Here is an 18392-nt window from a genome sequence, read left to right as displayed (position 1 = left end):
TGTGGCTCCGGCTCTTCTTCAGCTGCAGAGTTCTTTGTCCATCTCGATCTTGGCTCGAAGCTGCCTGAAGGATCCAACCAACGATTCCTCTTTTGCACTCACCTTATAAAGGGTTTATCCACCCTTAGCCAGTGCATTTGTAGTGCATTTGCATTGGCTAGCTTTGTTACTGTGCCCGTCTCATTGGCTGACTGCTTGGACCGATGATCTCATATCCATCACCGTCTTGGAGACATGACATGATGTCTGTTCTAACGACCCAAGTTGCCCAACAGTCCTCTTGCGTCTAACCTTTTCTTAGGAAAGTTAAAGTTTAGCAATAAGGTCTTGGTCACCTCCGCTCTCCTAGCCGTTCCTCTTTCCCCCTGACTTTTCACCTACCATCTACCTCCAACACAACATCAGTGACCTTTAATTACAGTTACACATTTTACACCATTTCAAGTACAATGTCAAAATCACATTTATAACCCCTTAGTTTCTCTGATTTAGCATTCACTTATATTATAACCATTATTTATTAGTTACTCTTATAATCATAATGTGTTATTACAGACATTTCTGAAAAGAAACCAAGAATAATTCATTATTCTAATTATTTGACACCAAGTTACAGTTACTTCTTCCACCTTTAAGTACTTTCATAAGTATAAGAGTAAATATTCTTATAATCAAACCAACATCAACCACTGGTTAAACCAATATTAATTATCGGTTTAATCATAAGTTATCATTAATTTAAGTATTTTACTCTGGGTTTTATCCAATTACTCAAAATATTTAGATTTTATTCTTTAAACCTTTAATGCCCTGAATGAGCAGTCTGAATTATTTTTAATCACTGCAGGCTGGAAACTTCCTCTTTCTTCAGGAAACCTGCTCTTCCTGTTGCATAACTCTCTTTCTGCCTGACTATGATTTTTTATGATTAAATAGAAAAAAGTAGAATTAAAGCAAAGTTTGCAGGACACAATAACAGCAGGACACAATAACAACACACACAACCAGATTAATTTTATTACCGTCTGACTCTACTGTTGGGTCTTGATGTCACCTGTGTAATCAGTTTTAAAGATAACTTTATTTATTGTTATTATTAAACTAAAATCTCCAGCATGGGGAAGTGGGATGAGCTCGACTTTTTCTCCACAAGCTGTATAATTATTAACATTATTTTTTAATGTTAATATAACATTCATCATGCAATGTTCTGCATGATGAAACCCAGCAGACGGCAGCTGGACATAACAATATAGGCAGGCATACTTGAGTAGGCAGACGTTGGTCGAACTGGGAATTTAACGTGGAAACTACTATTGTGCTCTAGCTGTCAATAAAACATGTTTAGCTTTTTGAAGGTTAAATGTTATCTTCAAAGATTTAAAAATTCTCCTTTTGCATTTTAACTTTTCTATGTTTTCATTTAGCTGACCTGTCACTTTCTCCAACAAGTAAGATTTTATGTGGTTTATGTGGTAAAAAAAAAAACAATCTTCACTTTCAGTTTCCTTTTCCTCACACTGGATGATGCAATAGACAGGAGGAGGAGTTTGTTAGGGGAAGACCCATTAAAAACAAGAATCCAGAAGATTTCTGGCTAAACAGAAACAGAGCCACATTCTGCAGTGGTCTGTGCAGAGATCCCGCAGGCAAGCCAAATCAGTAAAAACGAAACAAGGTAAGTGGAGCTTTTCAAAGTTTTCACAATGACGTAAATTATACTTTGATTTAAAATATTTTTTCACAAGAAGGGTTTTGCTAATTTGCCTAATAGTTGAAAAAGGATGTAGGAGTGAATGCTTAGAAATGTCCTTTCTCCTATAACACATGCATTTTATACTCTCTTGAATTATAACATGCAAAGACAAAATCTAATTTAATTCTTCACCACACCCTATCAGTGTGCGTACTGACCTGTTAGACTTCCTTGTTGTACTGAGTAAACCACAAAGCACAAAAGCCTGAATTTGTTTTAACCTGCCATGTACAGACAAAAACTGATGGATCTTTTTAAATGATTAACTAATACTTTTAATAATAATAAATTTTACTCAAACAGATTAAAAAAACAACCTTGAGATCTATAATCTTGTTTTTTAAGAGGAACCTGGCAAGACAGCAGCACCATTTACACATAACATTTACATTCAACCAGAAAAATGCATTTGTTTAGTTTTAAAAGCATTAAAGGATACAATAAGAAAAACAGCTGTTACAGGATCATGTTTACCTGTTAAGGTTTCTATTTTCTTAAGTTTTCATTATGTTAATCAGACTGTAATGTGTAAGATGTGTTGATTAGGTCAGAGGATGTCTGCCTCTGCCAGTTCTATCCATACATCACATGTTACACTATGCAAGTAGAAAAATTATTAGAACTGGTTGCTGACACCCAGCATTGAACAAATATGTTAAGGAACTGACTTCACAGGGGAAAACCCTTTTAGGGAGGAGCTTAAATACTTTGGAGGCATAAAAGGAGTTGGATCTTATTGTTCGGGGTCACACTATGTTTGTTCCCATAAGGACTCATAACTGTGGTCCAGAACTGAAATGGTAAACTATTTCTCTGTTCTTACTATACATTATATTGTATATTTCTTTTGTAATGAACTGGTTTGATTATTCTAATTCTGTTTTCTTGCTTACCCAAGACAATACCTCCTAACAAAAGAGTCCAGGTAGGACAGAGCTAATAAAAAACAAAACTATTAAGAGCAATGGCAGTTAAAACTTTCTTCTTCACGGCCTTTCATCAATGTTCTTAGTTCACTGAGAGTCACTTTCTCTGTCAATTTAGACTCTTGCTGAAAGTCATTCCAAGCACAGGGGGCAGAATATTTAAATGCTGTCCTACCCAGATCTGTCCCAACTCTGGGAACCAGAAAAGGCCTGAGAAGAAAGTCCATACCGGGTGTAAAAAAAATCAGTCAGATATGATGGAACTAGTCCCAGTGTATATTTACAGTTAAGGTGCATGTCTGTGTCTGATGTACATGTAGGCCATATCCCTAATGTCACTTTGAAATATTTTCCAGAAAGGATAGAGTTAGAAATAGTTCCTAGATAATAAAAAAGAAGATCATTTAGTTGAAGGAGAATCAGTTAACTCAAATGAAGTTGCTTATTTCAATAAACCAAATTCCAAAGTCATTGTACAAGTTTATATCCAAATGAACTCAGAGATGTAATCTCAGCAGCTTCAGAAATTCCATTGTAATATCACAGAGTCATTAAAGGTGCCAGTTATACATTATAACTGATATAAACCAAACTCAGAAACGGATAAACATCCTTACAAAACCTCACCTCGCAATGCCACGTCTGGGTTCATGTGAGGCAATATATTATATTGCTTATGTGTGATTCAGCAAGTATTTTACATACATACATACATACATACATACATACATACATACATACATACATACATACATACATATATACATGCATACATGCATACATACATACATACATACATTGGCTAAGACCAGTATGTGGAAGCTATACACTTTCATTTTGGGAAGTACTATTGTATATAATTATGTTTACAGCTAAATGATGGATTATTAAATGTATTTTCTTTAGTCATCAATAGTCATGATGCTCAACACCTCGAGATCTGTGAGGAAAAATGTTCAAGATGGAAATGAAAATATGTCAGCAATGAATGCAGGTAAGATTTCAAAGATTATGTTTATTCAAAGACTTCTATAAAAATTCTGTCATTTATAACATTACTCATGTTCTGTTTTTCAGTGACTCCTCCACTCACACTTATATTAATTGGGAACAAAAATTCCATTGAGATTGGATCGAAAAATATCTTACTGGACCATGACCAGGAGATACATGAGAAAGAGTTTTCATCAAGACTCTATGACCTATTGGGTCGTCAGATCTCTGTAATTAATCTGCTTGGGTTTCCAAGATTTGACATGATTCCAGTAATTCCAGAACATCGTGCCTTTATCTTGCTGGTATCAAATGACCAGCATGAAAACCAGTATACATCTGGACTGCAGTGGTTAGAAAAAACACTGGGAAAGGAGCACAGCTCTCATGTGATGACAGTTGTGACTCAAGATGACTCAGATGAAAATAGTGAAAATGAACTTCAGAACCTGAAAGCAAAGAGCAGTTTTTCTGAAAAAAGATACCATACATGTACAAGAAGTATGATGGACATAAATGAGATAATAACCCTTCTGGAAAAAATAGATGCTATGGTTTTTGAAAGTAGACGAATGACTGAAGGAAAAGAAACCAATCTAGATGAAACATTGAGAACAGGTAAGACTCTTAATATGAGGATAACGAATCTTTTTCTTTTTTTTTTACTTACAGTGCAAATTATTGTGATAGCCTTTGATCCTTCTAATAAAATCTATTTCATCCACCAAGACTCTGCTCTTGTTTACAATTTACATAGAAGAGATGTATACCTTATAATAATATTTTGGTATTTTTGGTTTTACAATAGCTACAGACAACATTTATAAAATTTGTTTCATCTGCAATAGTAATCTTCTTAATAAATCCATTGCTTGGTCACTTAAAATAAAACTATTTCTTAGTTCAAAGGCTAAAATTACCTGTCCTGTGAAATTAGGTAGTCATACAAATTTATTATCTGTAGCTTACATGTGCAGTATGTAACATTTACAAAAAATATGTTCTTTGTCCATATTTATTAAACTGTCACAATGTCATGGCAGTATAATATAAGACAGATATTCTGTGAAAATATCGAGCTCTTCCACCTCCTCCCTGAGCTGCCACTGTAGCCTGAAGAAATGCACCACCTCCGATCGAAAACAACCAATCAGAACCAGTGGGAAGGTCTTAGCACTGCCAAACAACCTCCTGTACACTACACAGAGTGCCAATGGTGGAAAAATAACTTACCGTTACTGTAATACTCTGTGGCTATTCGAACTGTCCTTTCGTAGCAGGATATGTTGTGGTGAACAGCTATGGCCTAGCAAAGAGCAAGTGAACACAAGAATGACTGACACCGCTAAGACCCTCCTCCTGGCTTTGATTGGTTGTTTCTGACTGAGCGGTGTATTTCTGCAGTACTGGGAGCACTGGGAGAAGGCTGTCATTTCCAGAATCTACACTGAATCACAGCGTTGTAATATATTGCTGTGCAGGCATGTGGTTGATCTGCCTGCACTGTCAACCACAGTTATCTTCAAAAATATTGATATCTGTTCATAAACTCATAACCTTTCAATTTCACCAGGTGTAGTTGGTAAAACATAGGAGTGGGGCCCTGCCTTCACACCCTCAACTGCTTGTGCAGATAGATCAGAATAATAAAACCTTGATGAGTTTATCTTACTCTGTTCCTGAGAGATCTCTTCCTACTCAATGTGTCTTTTGTAACCACCATACACTGTCATTTCCACCTCTGCTTCATATATAAACATGAATGTGTAAAAGTAGGTCAATTAACATGTTTTCTTTGTCATTTTGCAGCTGACGAGACAGAGAGTCCCGATGAAGCTGAGGTAAATACTACTTTCCATAGTGGTAAACATCAACAACTTTTTTTACCCTGTTTGTTTGTTATCACTTATTGGTGTCTTTTTGCAGTTTAAATGTTGCTACACCTCTGCAATTTGTTAAGTTACGCCAAAATAAATAGTACGAGTAAATTTCATTATATTTTCTATGCATGAACAGGATGCTTTTGAGTATTTCATGGAGGAGGAAAACCGCATATCCAGATTAGCAGAAGTCAATCCTGGACAATATCAATCATCAGAAAAAGGTAACATGACAAAAACAATAACTTTACAATCAAACCAGAAAGTACATTTCATTACCTGTAGTAGATCATGAAACATAAGAGCATAAACTAAGCGAGTTACATGTGTGCAAATAAGTATATTTTATGACATCTCATCTCACCAAACACTCACTCAGAGTAACTGCTTTCGGTATATTAAAAAACAAGAAAAGCCTTCCAAGTTCTACACATACAGAAGGAACTCTGAATGTAATTAAAGCCTGTGAGTGGAGACTGTAGTCTCTTTAGGTGGCAGAAAAGAAGTAAGATACATTGGTAGTAAACTAATTACTTATTTATAAATGAATATATTTACCAAGGTATAAGCCAAACAAAAATAAACCATAAAGCCAACCAGAGACACAAGGTGAATGTGGGAAACCAGGGAATAACGGAAGGAACCAGCAAGGAGTAACTGAGAAAGAGTTTGGATGCTGAAACAATGGGCATGGGGTTATTAGCCAACTGATTGCAGGTGTGAGGGGAGAGAGCAGACTAAGGAGAGAGAAAGGATGAAAGTGGCAGAGAGGACCAGGGAGAGTACACAGGGGAATAAGAAATTAATCTAACACTAAAGAAGTGGTTCTTAACCTTTTTGGAGGTACCAAACCCATCAGTTTCATATGCACATTCACTGAACCCTATGAGTATTCACATTGTTCAGCATTAAATGCTAGCTTAAGGTGGAACAAATCGTACAGAATAATGTCAAATGCAGCCTATGGACACTTAGAAGCCAGGAAAATTGAGTTTGCATGACAACTTATCATAAGCATACATATTGAGAGATGCATCAGATAATTTTTGCCCCAAAATATTAATGGAAATTGCAAAAGAGTTGACAGAGTTTTGACAGTCACCTCTTGTGAAATTAGGAAAACAGAAGGATTCGCCAGGAGTTCCTTAAGGCTCTGGATGTTGTAGGGTTGTGTTGGTTGACGCAACTCTGCAATACTGAATAAACAGGGCAGTTCCCCTAGATTGGCAGACCATGATGTTGGTCCCATGGTCCTATTCAAAATGGGGTACCGCAGAGTGTGCTGCAACTACGTAGGGGTCACACTCTTAAGCCTCCATGGCAAGGTCTACTAGGGTCCTGGAGAAGAGGGTCTGTCGGATAGTTGAACCTCAGATTCAGGAGGAGCAGTGTGGTTCTCGTCCTGGTCGTGGAACACTGGACTAACTCTACACCCTCAGCAGGATCCTGAAGGGTGCGTGGGAATTCGTCCAACCAGTCTACATGTAGTTGGGTGGTCGAACGCTTTGGAGAAGACCGTGTCCCTTAGGGAATCCTGTGGGTGGGGATGCTTCGGGAGTATGAAGTACCATGCCCTTTGATATGGGCCGTTAGGTCCCTGTCAGACTCATTTCCAGTGAGAGTTGGACTCTGCCCAGGCTGCTCTTATTACCGATTCTGTTCATTACTTTTATGAATAGAATTTCTAGGCACAGCCAAGGTGTGGACAGGATCCGTTTTGGTGGCCATAAGGTTGCATCTCTCTTTTTGTGGATGATGTGGTCCTACTGGTTACTCTGGGTCACGATCTACAGCTTTTGCTGGAGCAATTCGCAGACAAGTGTGAAGTGGCTGGAATGAGAATCAGTGCCTTCAAATCTGAGGCCATGGTCTTGGGGTAGAGTGCCTTCTCTGGATCGGCGAGGACGTCCTGACCTAAATGGAGGAGTATAAGTATCTTGTGATCTTGATCATGAATGAGGGAAAAATGGAGCGGGACATTGACAAGTGGATTGATGCACCGTTCTGTGTTGGTGAAAAGAGAGCTGAGTGAAAAAGCAAAGTCCTCGATTTACTGGTCGATCTATGTTTCTACTGTTTTCAATGGTAATCAGCTTTGGGTCATGACTGGAAGAAAAAGGTCACGGATACAAGTGGCCAACATGAGTTTTCTCCATAGGGAGTCTGGGCTTTCACTTAGAGATGGAGGAGAAGGTCAGTCATCTGGGAGGGACTAGGAGTAGAGCCACTGCTCCTCTATGTTGTGATGAGCCAGTTGAGGTGATTCTGGTATCTGGTTAGGACACACCATTGATATTTACCAGTGAGACTTTAAGACAGATGAAAAAATTTAAGAGTCAGCCTGACCCAAAACAATTGCTTTTATCTGAAAAGGCGGTAACACTTTATTTGAAGGGGGTGAATAAGACTGACATGACACTTTCATAAACATGACATAACACCTGTCATGAACATGAATAACTCTTCATGAATATTTATGACTGTTGTCATAAAGCGTCATTCGGTAAATTATGACACTTTTAATACAAAGTTGACATTATTCAAAATGTCTTTGTTATGACAACTTGACATTAACCAAGAAATCATTACTGTTTAAACTTTACCTTTAATAACATAAAGTTACCTAATTTTTAAAGTGCAATCAGTAATACTTTTATAACAAATTTATATCAATAATGATTTATTGGTTAATGTCAAGTTGTCATGACAAAGACATTTTGAATAATGTCAACTTTGTATTAAAAGTGTCATAATTTACTAAATGACGCTTTTTGACAACAGTCATAAATATTCATGAAGGCTTATTCTTGTTCATGACAGGTGTTTGTGACAGTGTCATGACACTCTTATTCACCCCCCTTCAAATAAAGTGTTACCGAATAGGCTCCCCTGTCTCAGGGGACAAGAGAGAGGGATTCTCCCGAGACAAATTCTCCTGGATATTGTGTAAAAAAGATGCTCTCCCACTACCCATTCCCTTTCCTCATGACATCTGTGGAGCTGAATCAGAGCTTTACCTAGGCTGGCTGATAAACGCTCCATCACTTATCAAGGACAGTGTTCACAAGCTTATAAATGTACACATCCACACTCACATTGAGCATAGCTATGAACACCTCCCCTTTGTTATACATATCCACATACTGTATTTTGTCTCACTTAGCACAGACACTTCATACTTTTGTCTTTGTCTCCTAACACCATTGTAATTTTGTTTAACTTGCTGCCAGTTCCTGAATGTAATGTTGACATTTTCACTATATCATAAAAAGGGAACATATGCCTAACAATTTTTACCCAATTGGTATTATCTCTATTATCTCCACCTTTAACATGCTTTGGTAGTGACAAAATTCAATTATTTCAAAGTGTTCATACTGTTATTCTGTCAATGTAAAAAGCATTAGGTTAGTAGATGTGCAACATAGTAATAAACATTTTTTTATCTTAAAACCCAGCCAAACCAATCATGTCATAACTGTAACCAAATAATTCCACCCACAAGACATTAGCTCATGGTAGCATACTGCTAGGATTACTAATGTGGATATTGGTTATATAATCAATTTTTATTTTGTAATTATGTCCATTGCCTCTTGTTTTCCCAAATAATTCTACAGGACAAGAAAAAGAGAGCGAAAATAAATTAAAGGTATGTTGAAATTACTTTGAAATTATTGTTTGAAGTTGTTTGCTGATTTACTCTATTTTATTTAGGTTCAAGTTTGTGAAATAAAACTTGAAGATCTTAAAAGATATTTAAGATCTTTTTCTTAAATATGCAAATTATTCTAATTTATATTATATCTAATGCAAATTAGAATTGTAAGTGGTTTTTAGAAATAATAATAATAAAATGTTAAAATAACCAACAGTCCCTGATTGAACACCTTTAAGTTGATCTTAAGAATATTTGTTTTGCTGGTTTGATCTTTACCATTTACAGCATAATTTCCCAACATTGTCTGGTTAATATTTATTTGCTAAGTACTCCGCTTTCTTTGTTAAGGCAAGTTTTGACAATGAAGGTTCACACATGAATGATGACAGCAGAGAACAAAGCAAGGAAGGTAAAACTAAGTGAAAGACACCCTAAGTCTGTTTGCTATAAATGTCATGTAGTGAGTCTCTTTTATCTCTCAGCAGGACAAAAGAAGAGTGAAACTGAGACTAGAGTAATGTTTGGTCTTATTACATTGAAATTCCAATCAATAATAGTAATATACACTGATACTGAATAGTAATGAATATATTTTTTTGTTATAGGAACATGTTGATGGTAAAGACTTGGAGATGAATGGTGAAGATGGAGGAAAAAAGTCTGGAATCAACACTTGGGAACCAAGCCAGGAACCATCCACACAACCTCCAACCATTTCTGGTATATCATCACTTGTTATACACTTTTACAATGTTTGTTATAAATAACATTTGATTAATTTGGGAAATAAATTGTTATTATGCAGGAGCCCTTCAGATGAAAGGGAACAAAGAAAAGGTCAGAATTTTTTATTTTTAATGGTTTATGCTTGATATTTTGTGCTTCCTGAAATTAATTTTAATCCTTGTATTCTTTCCAGCCGTTATACAATTCTTCAGGAGAACATGAACAAATAATCTCAAGAGAGACTAAAGCGCTGTTTGAAAGGCTTGAACTTAGGAACAAATGGTCCCCAGCAGAATTTCTTAAAACAGGTCCACCTATCAAGCAGACCAATGATGTTTTGGAGAAAGATCTAGTTTGTACTTTTCTTCAGAGGCTATGGACATTAGATTATAGAGCCAGATACATCGCTGTGCGAATTGCTTCAGATGTGAGCGATTCAAAGGCTGTTCAAGTGACCAAAAACAAGGATACAGATAAAGGTGACTTTGGTGCTCTTTACAGCACTAACACGGAGTCAGATCAGTCAAAAGAGAATCATGTTCACCCAATGGATGTTCAAATGGCAGTATTTCACTGCTCAGACAGCTTCCTTAAACAGAAAATGATCACAAAGTTGTCACAGTGTCAGTATGCCTTACCACTGCTTGTTCCTGATCCTCTCACATCAAATATTGAGTGTCCTTTGTGGACATTCAGACAATTAACAAAAACATGGAAAATAAGCACAATCAAAGAAAACACAACCACCGTCACCATGAAGAGCATGCCAATCTACAAAGCTCAGACTCCCATGGTTTCATTTTTCCGACTGGGCTCCATGTCTTTGTCCAAATCTCAGCTGATGAATGCCTTGATCAACGACCGCCACGACACATTCTTCCACAGAAACTGTAAAGGCAGCACCAAATCTCGTCATTTGATGGATGGGGTGGCAGAGATTGCCTGGTACTGTCCTGCTGGAAAACCCAATGATTTCTTTACCGACTGCATTGCCTTCTGTAATCTTCATGGGGATTCTCTAGTAAATGTAAAACAGTGTGAAATCCTGACTGAAATGTCTTCAGTCATTGTTGTTCTTGTGCCAACTCTGGACAAAAGCCAGGAGAGCAGTGTAGTTATAGAGACACTGTACAAGTCTTCAAAGCCTCTAATCATTCTCATTGCTGACAATGAGTGTAGTGCAGTTCACATGGAACCTCAAAAATACAAACTGGGTCTGAAAGAAAGGAGCCAGACGAATGTTTCTGAAGAACTAAAAAAGATTATAAAAAGCCTTTTGTCTGGACCCCACACATCCTTCAGACTGGAAACTATGGCCAAAGACTCTGGGGTCAAAGTAGATGAAGATCAGAAAATCTGCCAGGAAGGGAAATCTGCTGCAATGAAACTAGTTCAATTGGTTAAAGGGATGGACGTTGCCAAAATCAAAGATACATTTCTCCCCTGCCAAGGTCAACTTTGGTATGACTGGTGCAAAATCAATAAAGAGTTGCATCATCTAAAGGGAGACATTGAGAGAGAAAAGGCCCAGAAGACTCATCAGCTGATGGAACTACGAGAGAAACAGTGTAAAGTGTCCAATAGTAAACTGATGAGGTTGTTCACTCAGAGCCTCCAGAGTTTGCCACCAAAAGAAAGAGAATATTTCCTGACATGGACTCAGATCCTCATAGATGCCCTCTCCACAGATGATCTTCCTTTAATTCTCCAAAAATATGATGAAACATGGTCAGAGGTCTTGGTCTTGAAGAAGAAACATGACAAATCTGATCTATTAAAACACAAACAAACTGAGCTTGAACTGTTGTCCAAAAAGCTTCAATCAGCAACCTTTGGTCTGGAACACATCTTCAGAGAGATGGGGCAGATCTATGAAGCTCATCAAACTCTGAGGAAACTATCACTGAGCCGACAGCCTGATTGGACTAAATACCCTGAGCTGGCTGCAGATCTGATGATATCAGGACACCCGATGGAGCTGATGGATGGGGATGCAGGCCATGTGCCTTTGATATGGATCTCTAGTCTCTTAAAAGAAGTCATCCAGAAACTTGGTGACCAGAGAGTCTTTGTGCTGTCAGTTCTGGGTGTACAAAGTAGCGGAAAGTCAACGATGCTGAACGCCATGTTTGGCCTGCAGTTTGCAGTCAGTGCTGGGAGATGCACCAAGGGTGCCTACATGCAACTGGTTAAACTGTCAGAGGAAATCAAGGACAACTACAAGTTTGACTACATTCTAGTTGTGGACACTGAAGGACTGCGAGCTCTTGAGTTAGCAGGTAATGCTACCCTTCATCATGACAATGAACTTGCAACATTTGTTGTTGGTCTGGGAAACATGACACTGATCAACATTTTTGGTGAGAATCCAGCTGACATGCAAGATGTCCTACAGATTGTTGTGCAGGCTTTGATGAGGATGAAGAAAGTTGAGCTTTCTCCAAGTTGTGTGTTTGTCCATCAGAACGTCACAGATATTACAGCAGCAGAGAAAAACATGGATGGAAAGAGACGACTGCAAGAAAAACTGGACAAGATGACTCAACTTGCTGCCAAAGAGGAAGTGTGTGATGTTGAGTGCTTCAGTGATGTCATCGCATTTGATGTGCAAAAAGATGTAAAATATTTTGCTCAGCTGTGGGAGGGAAGTCCACCAATGGCTCCTCCAAATCCAGGTTATAGTGAAAGTGTCCAAGAACTGAAGTCCATCATCTTGTCTAAAGCCAAAGAGTCCACTGGGATCACTCTGTCACATTTCAACAACAAAATCCAAGACCTGTGGAACGCCTTGATGAATGAACAATTTGTTTTTAGTTTCAAAAACACCCAAGAAATTGCAGTTTACAGAAAACTGGAGGTCCAGTATGGGAACTGGACTTGGGCCCTGAGGAGTGAGATGCTGAACATTGAAAACCAACTTTATCCTAGAATTGAAAAAGGCCAACTGGACAAAGTTGAAAAGAACGACCTTATCAAAGAAATGGCTAAAACATATGAAGATGTAACAAAAAGTATGACAGCTTATTTTGAAGATGACAAAGACAAAGAGATGTTGGTTCAGTGGCGGGGCCGATTTGAGAACAAAATCAAAGAGTTTCATGAGGAACTTGTGAGAGGGGTGAAAAGAAAACTGGATGAAGTAATCCAGCAAAATAATGCTAGAAAAATGCTTGACAAGAAGAAGACAGAGTTTGAAAACTATCTACAACAGAAGAGCAAAGAGCTCGCTCACCAGTTAAGATGCATTGCAGCAGATGAAGAGGAACTAAAAGCACAATTTAGCGACGTTTGGAGTCACTGGGTTAAGGAATTAACCACAGATACAAAACCCATCGAGAACATAAATTTGGAGGAAGATCAGTTTGCTGTCCTTCAAGACCTTGGGGTTGAATGGGGACTCATTGGTGAGTCAAAAAAAGGTCAGAGATACAAAAATATCTCAGAAACTGGAACCTATGTTTGTTATATAACCCAAAAGAAGTATCAAAAACAATACGAGGAAAGCCAACAGTCTCAGGGAAACAAGAAAAAAGCAGACAAAGACACAAGCGGACAAAGCAAAACCTTTTTTGGCTTTTTACAACAATTGTTTGGAATGGCATCAACAACACAGCATGTGGAATCAGAGAATCATTTGCAGTATGAAGAACAGGAATTGATCAGATCATTTGTTAAAAAGGTTGAACAAGAATGTCTCGAGGCCATTAGAAGCAAACCTGTTGCAACAAGAGGCTACAGGTCAACCTACTTGCAGGAACTGGCCAAAAATGTTAAACAAAAAGTGGCAGAGTTTGAATCAGGGAAGAAATTTACATTCAAGAAGGAGTTTACAGTTGATCTTTCACTGTATGTGTTTGATAGGGCTGAAGTTTGGCTTTTAAACTCCCACAAGATCTACAGAGACAACAATGATGCTCTCACTTATTTGGACAACAAGAAAAATGAGTATTACAACATTTTCAGAAGCTTCTGCAAAGGAAGTTCATCTGCTGTGGTGTTTGGAGAAATTATTTGTGAAAAACTCAAAGTCTCTGCTGTAGAAGCCGTCTGTAACAAGACTGGAGTTGATATTGCTGGACAGATGATGTGCAGTTTCCCTGCATTCAATGGGAACAGACTGAACTTAGAGAAACATGTGTTGGCATCTCTGGCAGAGAAAGAAGACTTTAACAGATTCACCACCTATATCAGAAATCCAAGAGCTCAAGTCGAGGCTTTCATCAAAGAACAAGTAAAGAAATACATGTTCACAACACAGAAAGTTAAAGCCCAGAATATCCTGAAGAAAAATGTAGAAGGAATCAGCAGAGTCATCAGTCAGGCTTTGTTTGAGGCAACACAGAAATTCAAACACAGAAAAGGAAACATAGAAATGTGGGTAGAGGAATTTTCTAGAAAACTAAAACCAAAGTTGATACTTGATACTGTTAGTTGTCAAAACTTCAGTGACATAAACAATTTTGACTTCCTTAAAGAAGAGATAGAGAAAGGCCTGAAAAGAATCACAACAGAGATGAGCGAACTCTCCCTGGAAAAGGTGAATGACTGCAGACAGAAACCTGATCAGATCCTGATTGATCAGCTGTGTAACTGCTGCTGGGAAACGTGTCCATTCTGTGCTGCTGTTTGCACCAACACTTTGAAGGACCACAAACCTGAGAAGCACAGCGTTCCTTTTCATCGACCCAATGGGGTTAGAGGTTGGCATTACAGACGAACAGATGATCTGGTCATTGATTTCTGCACCACATTAGTTGCAAGTGATGGAAGAACACGACTCAGAATGGAGTGTTCCCTATAAACAGTATCCAACAGCTGGAAAAAAATATGCTTCATGGAGCATTACAGCTGATAACTCTATGTTGGCCTACTGGAAATGGTTTGTTTGCCACTTTCAAAAGGAACTTGAAAACTACAATAAAAATAAATTCCAGGGTTATGGAGCAATTCCTCAACAATGGAGAACCTTAAGTAAGAAGGACGCCATTGAAAGTCTAAATGAAATGTGTAGTGTGTGAGTGACGTACAACTGTTGATCAAATCTAATTTCATACTATACTTTGTGCTTAGGATCACTGAAATAGTTTCAAAAAAGTGTGCTTTACTTGATATTAGTTGTCAGTGTTATAGTGTTTTTTTCATATTCTGATAATCCTTTGGCGATCCAAATCACTGAAATAATCACTGTAATGGTCACAAACATCTTTATGTTTTACTTCATATTAGTCTCTAGTCTTATTGATTTTTTCCCCTTTTATTCTATTGTTTTCTTCAGTTACCCAAAGAAGGGATTTAGGAAATCACAACTGAAATATCAAATATGAGAATGGACAGGGCATACTGTACACCTTGACTTTTATGTACATTTTCATGTTAACACCTGGCTAAGAATATTGTAAAATCAAAATCTTCATTCATTTACTTTGGGCTAACAATGGCAGTGGTATTCAGCCAATAATAATATTAAGGATTATAAATCTCTCATAAGAATGTTGTTTGAAACATGTAATTCTTTAAGGAGAACAAGTGTTTTTTTTTAATTGTTATGTTGTTAATGTTCAAACTTTACTGAGTTAAAAATAATTTGCTAATCAACTGAATCAAAAAGTTTCTCAACATTTTTGCCTTTTCAACCGTTTTGTTTTGGTTTCTTTGATCATGTTGTGCAATGTCAGCTACAACTTTATTTTTCTCTAACTAATATAAAATTATAAAAAATGTATTCTTTCTCTTAAAATGAATGCAATAAATGTAGTATTTGTGTCAGATCACATCAGTTATAGCACATTCTGCAACAGTAAGAAAGACTGTTACCAGTGAAAATGTTTTTTGATTATAACAGTTTTCTCTTCTTAAGCTCCTCAAAAATAAATAAATAAAAATTACAGGTTTTGGATCAAGTCATTATTTTTTCAGGAGTCTTGGTGTTAGGAGAATGGAGTTTGGGTTCTGTGTGGGGTTTGCTTTTTCCTCTGTTTCCACCAGAGAGCCACTGTGGACGATTGACCAGGTGAGCATCTCACACACTTAGAATCATTTAGGTTCATCACCTAGAAGATAAGAGGAGCTAGTTGCCAGGCTTCAACGCTTGAGTGTTATAGCTCCATGGTACCCTGAGCCAGTTACTGTTCCTACGACTTGCCTCCCTTTAGATTGTTGATTACTCCTCGACTTACCTTCTAGTATCCTCCTTGCAAGGTTCCATGGTACCTCCTGGCTCCTGTTCCTTGAGATCTTTGATTGTCCACGTTTCCTCAAGATAAATACCTCTGGTTCCTGTTCCACGACTGGCAATGCTCCACTCCTCTTCCTCAAGCCAGCGAAACCTGTCAACCCTCCAACATCACCACGGTCCAGCAGCTTCACTCTGGTTACCCACAAGATCTCCCTCGCTCTGACACTTTCCCCACACATTCACAGCCTGTGTATGAACTCATTGTGCACAATCAATGAAGTTTATTTGCATAACACATTTCAGCAATAAGGCAGTTTAAAGTGCTTTATATCATAAAAACACGGAAATACAAAGTCATAGAACACAACACCTGAAGCATTACATCTTGTCAAGTACCATCGTTATATCAAAATGTGGATTGTTTCGTTTCTAATGTTTTAAACTGGTAACAGGTTCTTGAAGGTTTCTCAGAGACTGAGCGCAAGCTTGCTCAGTAAAAACATGCTTTTTATATTGTTATAAGACACTCTTTCACTTCCTCTTTGTACAACGCTCCATTATGAGAGAAAACACTGATGTCTGGTTCCACTTTTTCCATGAAAACAAGGTACATCCATGGTTCAAAAAAAATAACACTTGTCAATATGAGTCTAAACAGAAAGGTCAAGCTTAAAGTTTGACTTTAAGGTTGACTTAAAGTCTGCACACTGTTTATGAATGTTTCTAAAGATCAATAGATAAAAAGCCACAGCTTGGGGGCCTATGTAGTGGCACAAAAAGTGGGTATGCACTGTAAGCGACTACAGGGGGGCGCAAAAAAACGATGTGGGGAATTTTTTTCTAGTCGACATTTTCCGTATTTAACAGCTATTTGTGCATGCATGAAATGATCAGTAATGGAGGAATGGCACTGATTAGGCGCCACTCCCTACCCCCCACTCCTTCACCACTCCTCTTGTCGCCCCCGCCGCCCCTCCCCATACACACATTTATGGTAGCTTGGGCACGCGTTGAGGCGCGTTTTTTTCTTCTTCTTTTTCTTTAAATGGTAGTGCACTCGACAACAGGGAGCTAAAGATGGGCCGGGAGAAAAAAAACTCCGGGGCACAAAACAGAAAATGGAATAGGGGGAGGGATAAAGATGTTGGAGGGATGAAGAAAAGCTTTTCAAAGTGATTGAAAGACAGTAGGTAAGTAATGTTAGTGTATCAACAGGAGGGTTGTAAATATTCAGGTTAGCTTAAGCTAGCCTAAAATGACAGGTGGTTGTTGTTGTCTTGTTAGGGTTGCTACCCGTCCCATAAAATACGGAATCGTTTCGTATTTGACTGCTAATTGTTGTGTCCCGTATTGAACCGATACCGGTTTGTTCCATATCAGACATATACAGACACACAGATCTCAACAATAATGACCAAAACATAACACTGGAAATATTAAGGTCAGCTAAAATTTCGTGGCGGGAGCTAAATAGTACCCCCGGAATGGTACGGACCGCTGGACACTACGCAGCCGCGGTGAGCTAACCCGTGTCTTTTTAAAACATCCTCTACCCCAGTGGTTCCCAAACTTTTTCCCCCGCCCCCCCCCCCCCCCCCAGTGGTTTCCAAACGTTTTCTGCCCCACACCCCCCATTGGATTACAAATTGCTGTCTGGGGGGGGATTCTTAGAAACTCCCTGTCTCTAAGTACGGGGGTGGGGGGAATCGACTTTTTTGGGGGCAAAATGAATGTACATAGCTGAACAAAGACAACAACATCGGTAGCCTACAGGCTACTTGTTAAGCTTAAGGTTCTGTATTGACATTAGCTAGTCATCATTTAGCTAACATTACCTGCATCCAACAGCTTTACTCAACTCAGTCAGTTAGTTTGGAGGGAAAAACTGTGAAAAGTTCTTTGCGTTTTGCTGGTTTGCTGCCGTGATTCTAACACAAACCTACGTAGCTCCGCACAGCAGCAGCAGGTCTCCTTCACAGGTGGAAACCCAGCGCGAGCGCCGTAGCACTCATGTTGCGTTTAAAGGCGGCTCGGAAAAACAGGTTACAACATGTTAACAACGGATTAACCAGATTTAACTACTGATAAAAGTGACAGAGGACACAGATATGGGAAGTGTGGAAGCCTCTACTGTATCAAATTGACAGGAATAACAGAGTTGGCCATTCTAAGGTAAAAACCCAGCGCATACAGTGTTCATGTTTTTTTTTTTTTTTTATCCAGACGGCTTCCCGCGCCCCCCTGCAATGACACGGCGCCCCCCTTTGGGGGGGGG

At 38.4% G+C, this 18392-nt stretch overlaps 1 protein-coding gene across 1 annotated transcript in view; it reads left to right on the top strand.

Annotated features, from left to right (window-relative positions):
- The first annotated feature begins 1488 nt into the window (after positions 1 to 1488).
- The window catches only part of LOC106950679 (interferon-induced very large GTPase 1-like), a 38823-nt gene continuing 21919 nt past the window's right edge, over positions 1489 to 18392 (top strand). The window contains exons 1-11 of the mRNA XM_015037690.1: positions 1489 to 1678; positions 3589 to 3676; positions 3760 to 4293; positions 5485 to 5516; positions 5692 to 5779; positions 9176 to 9207; positions 9565 to 9625; positions 9699 to 9730; positions 9822 to 9936; positions 10022 to 10053; positions 10136 to 12881. Coding sequence (XP_014893176.1) covers positions 3601 to 3676; positions 3760 to 4293; positions 5485 to 5516; positions 5692 to 5779; positions 9176 to 9207; positions 9565 to 9625; positions 9699 to 9730; positions 9822 to 9936; positions 10022 to 10053; positions 10136 to 12881 — 3748 coding nt within the window. The 5' untranslated portion in view covers positions 1489 to 1678; positions 3589 to 3600. The remainder of the gene's footprint in view (positions 1679 to 3588; positions 3677 to 3759; positions 4294 to 5484; positions 5517 to 5691; positions 5780 to 9175; positions 9208 to 9564; positions 9626 to 9698; positions 9731 to 9821; positions 9937 to 10021; positions 10054 to 10135; positions 12882 to 18392) is intronic.

Source organism: Poecilia latipinna, unplaced genomic scaffold (assembly GCF_001443285.1).
Source record: "Poecilia latipinna isolate Pla-1442-1.1 unplaced genomic scaffold, P_latipinna-1.0 Scaffold417, whole genome shotgun sequence".
Lineage (NCBI taxonomy): Eukaryota > Metazoa > Chordata > Actinopteri > Cyprinodontiformes > Poeciliidae > Poecilia > Poecilia latipinna.
The sequence above is the reverse complement of the archived record's forward strand: the minus strand, read 5'-3'. Positions and strand labels throughout refer to the sequence as shown.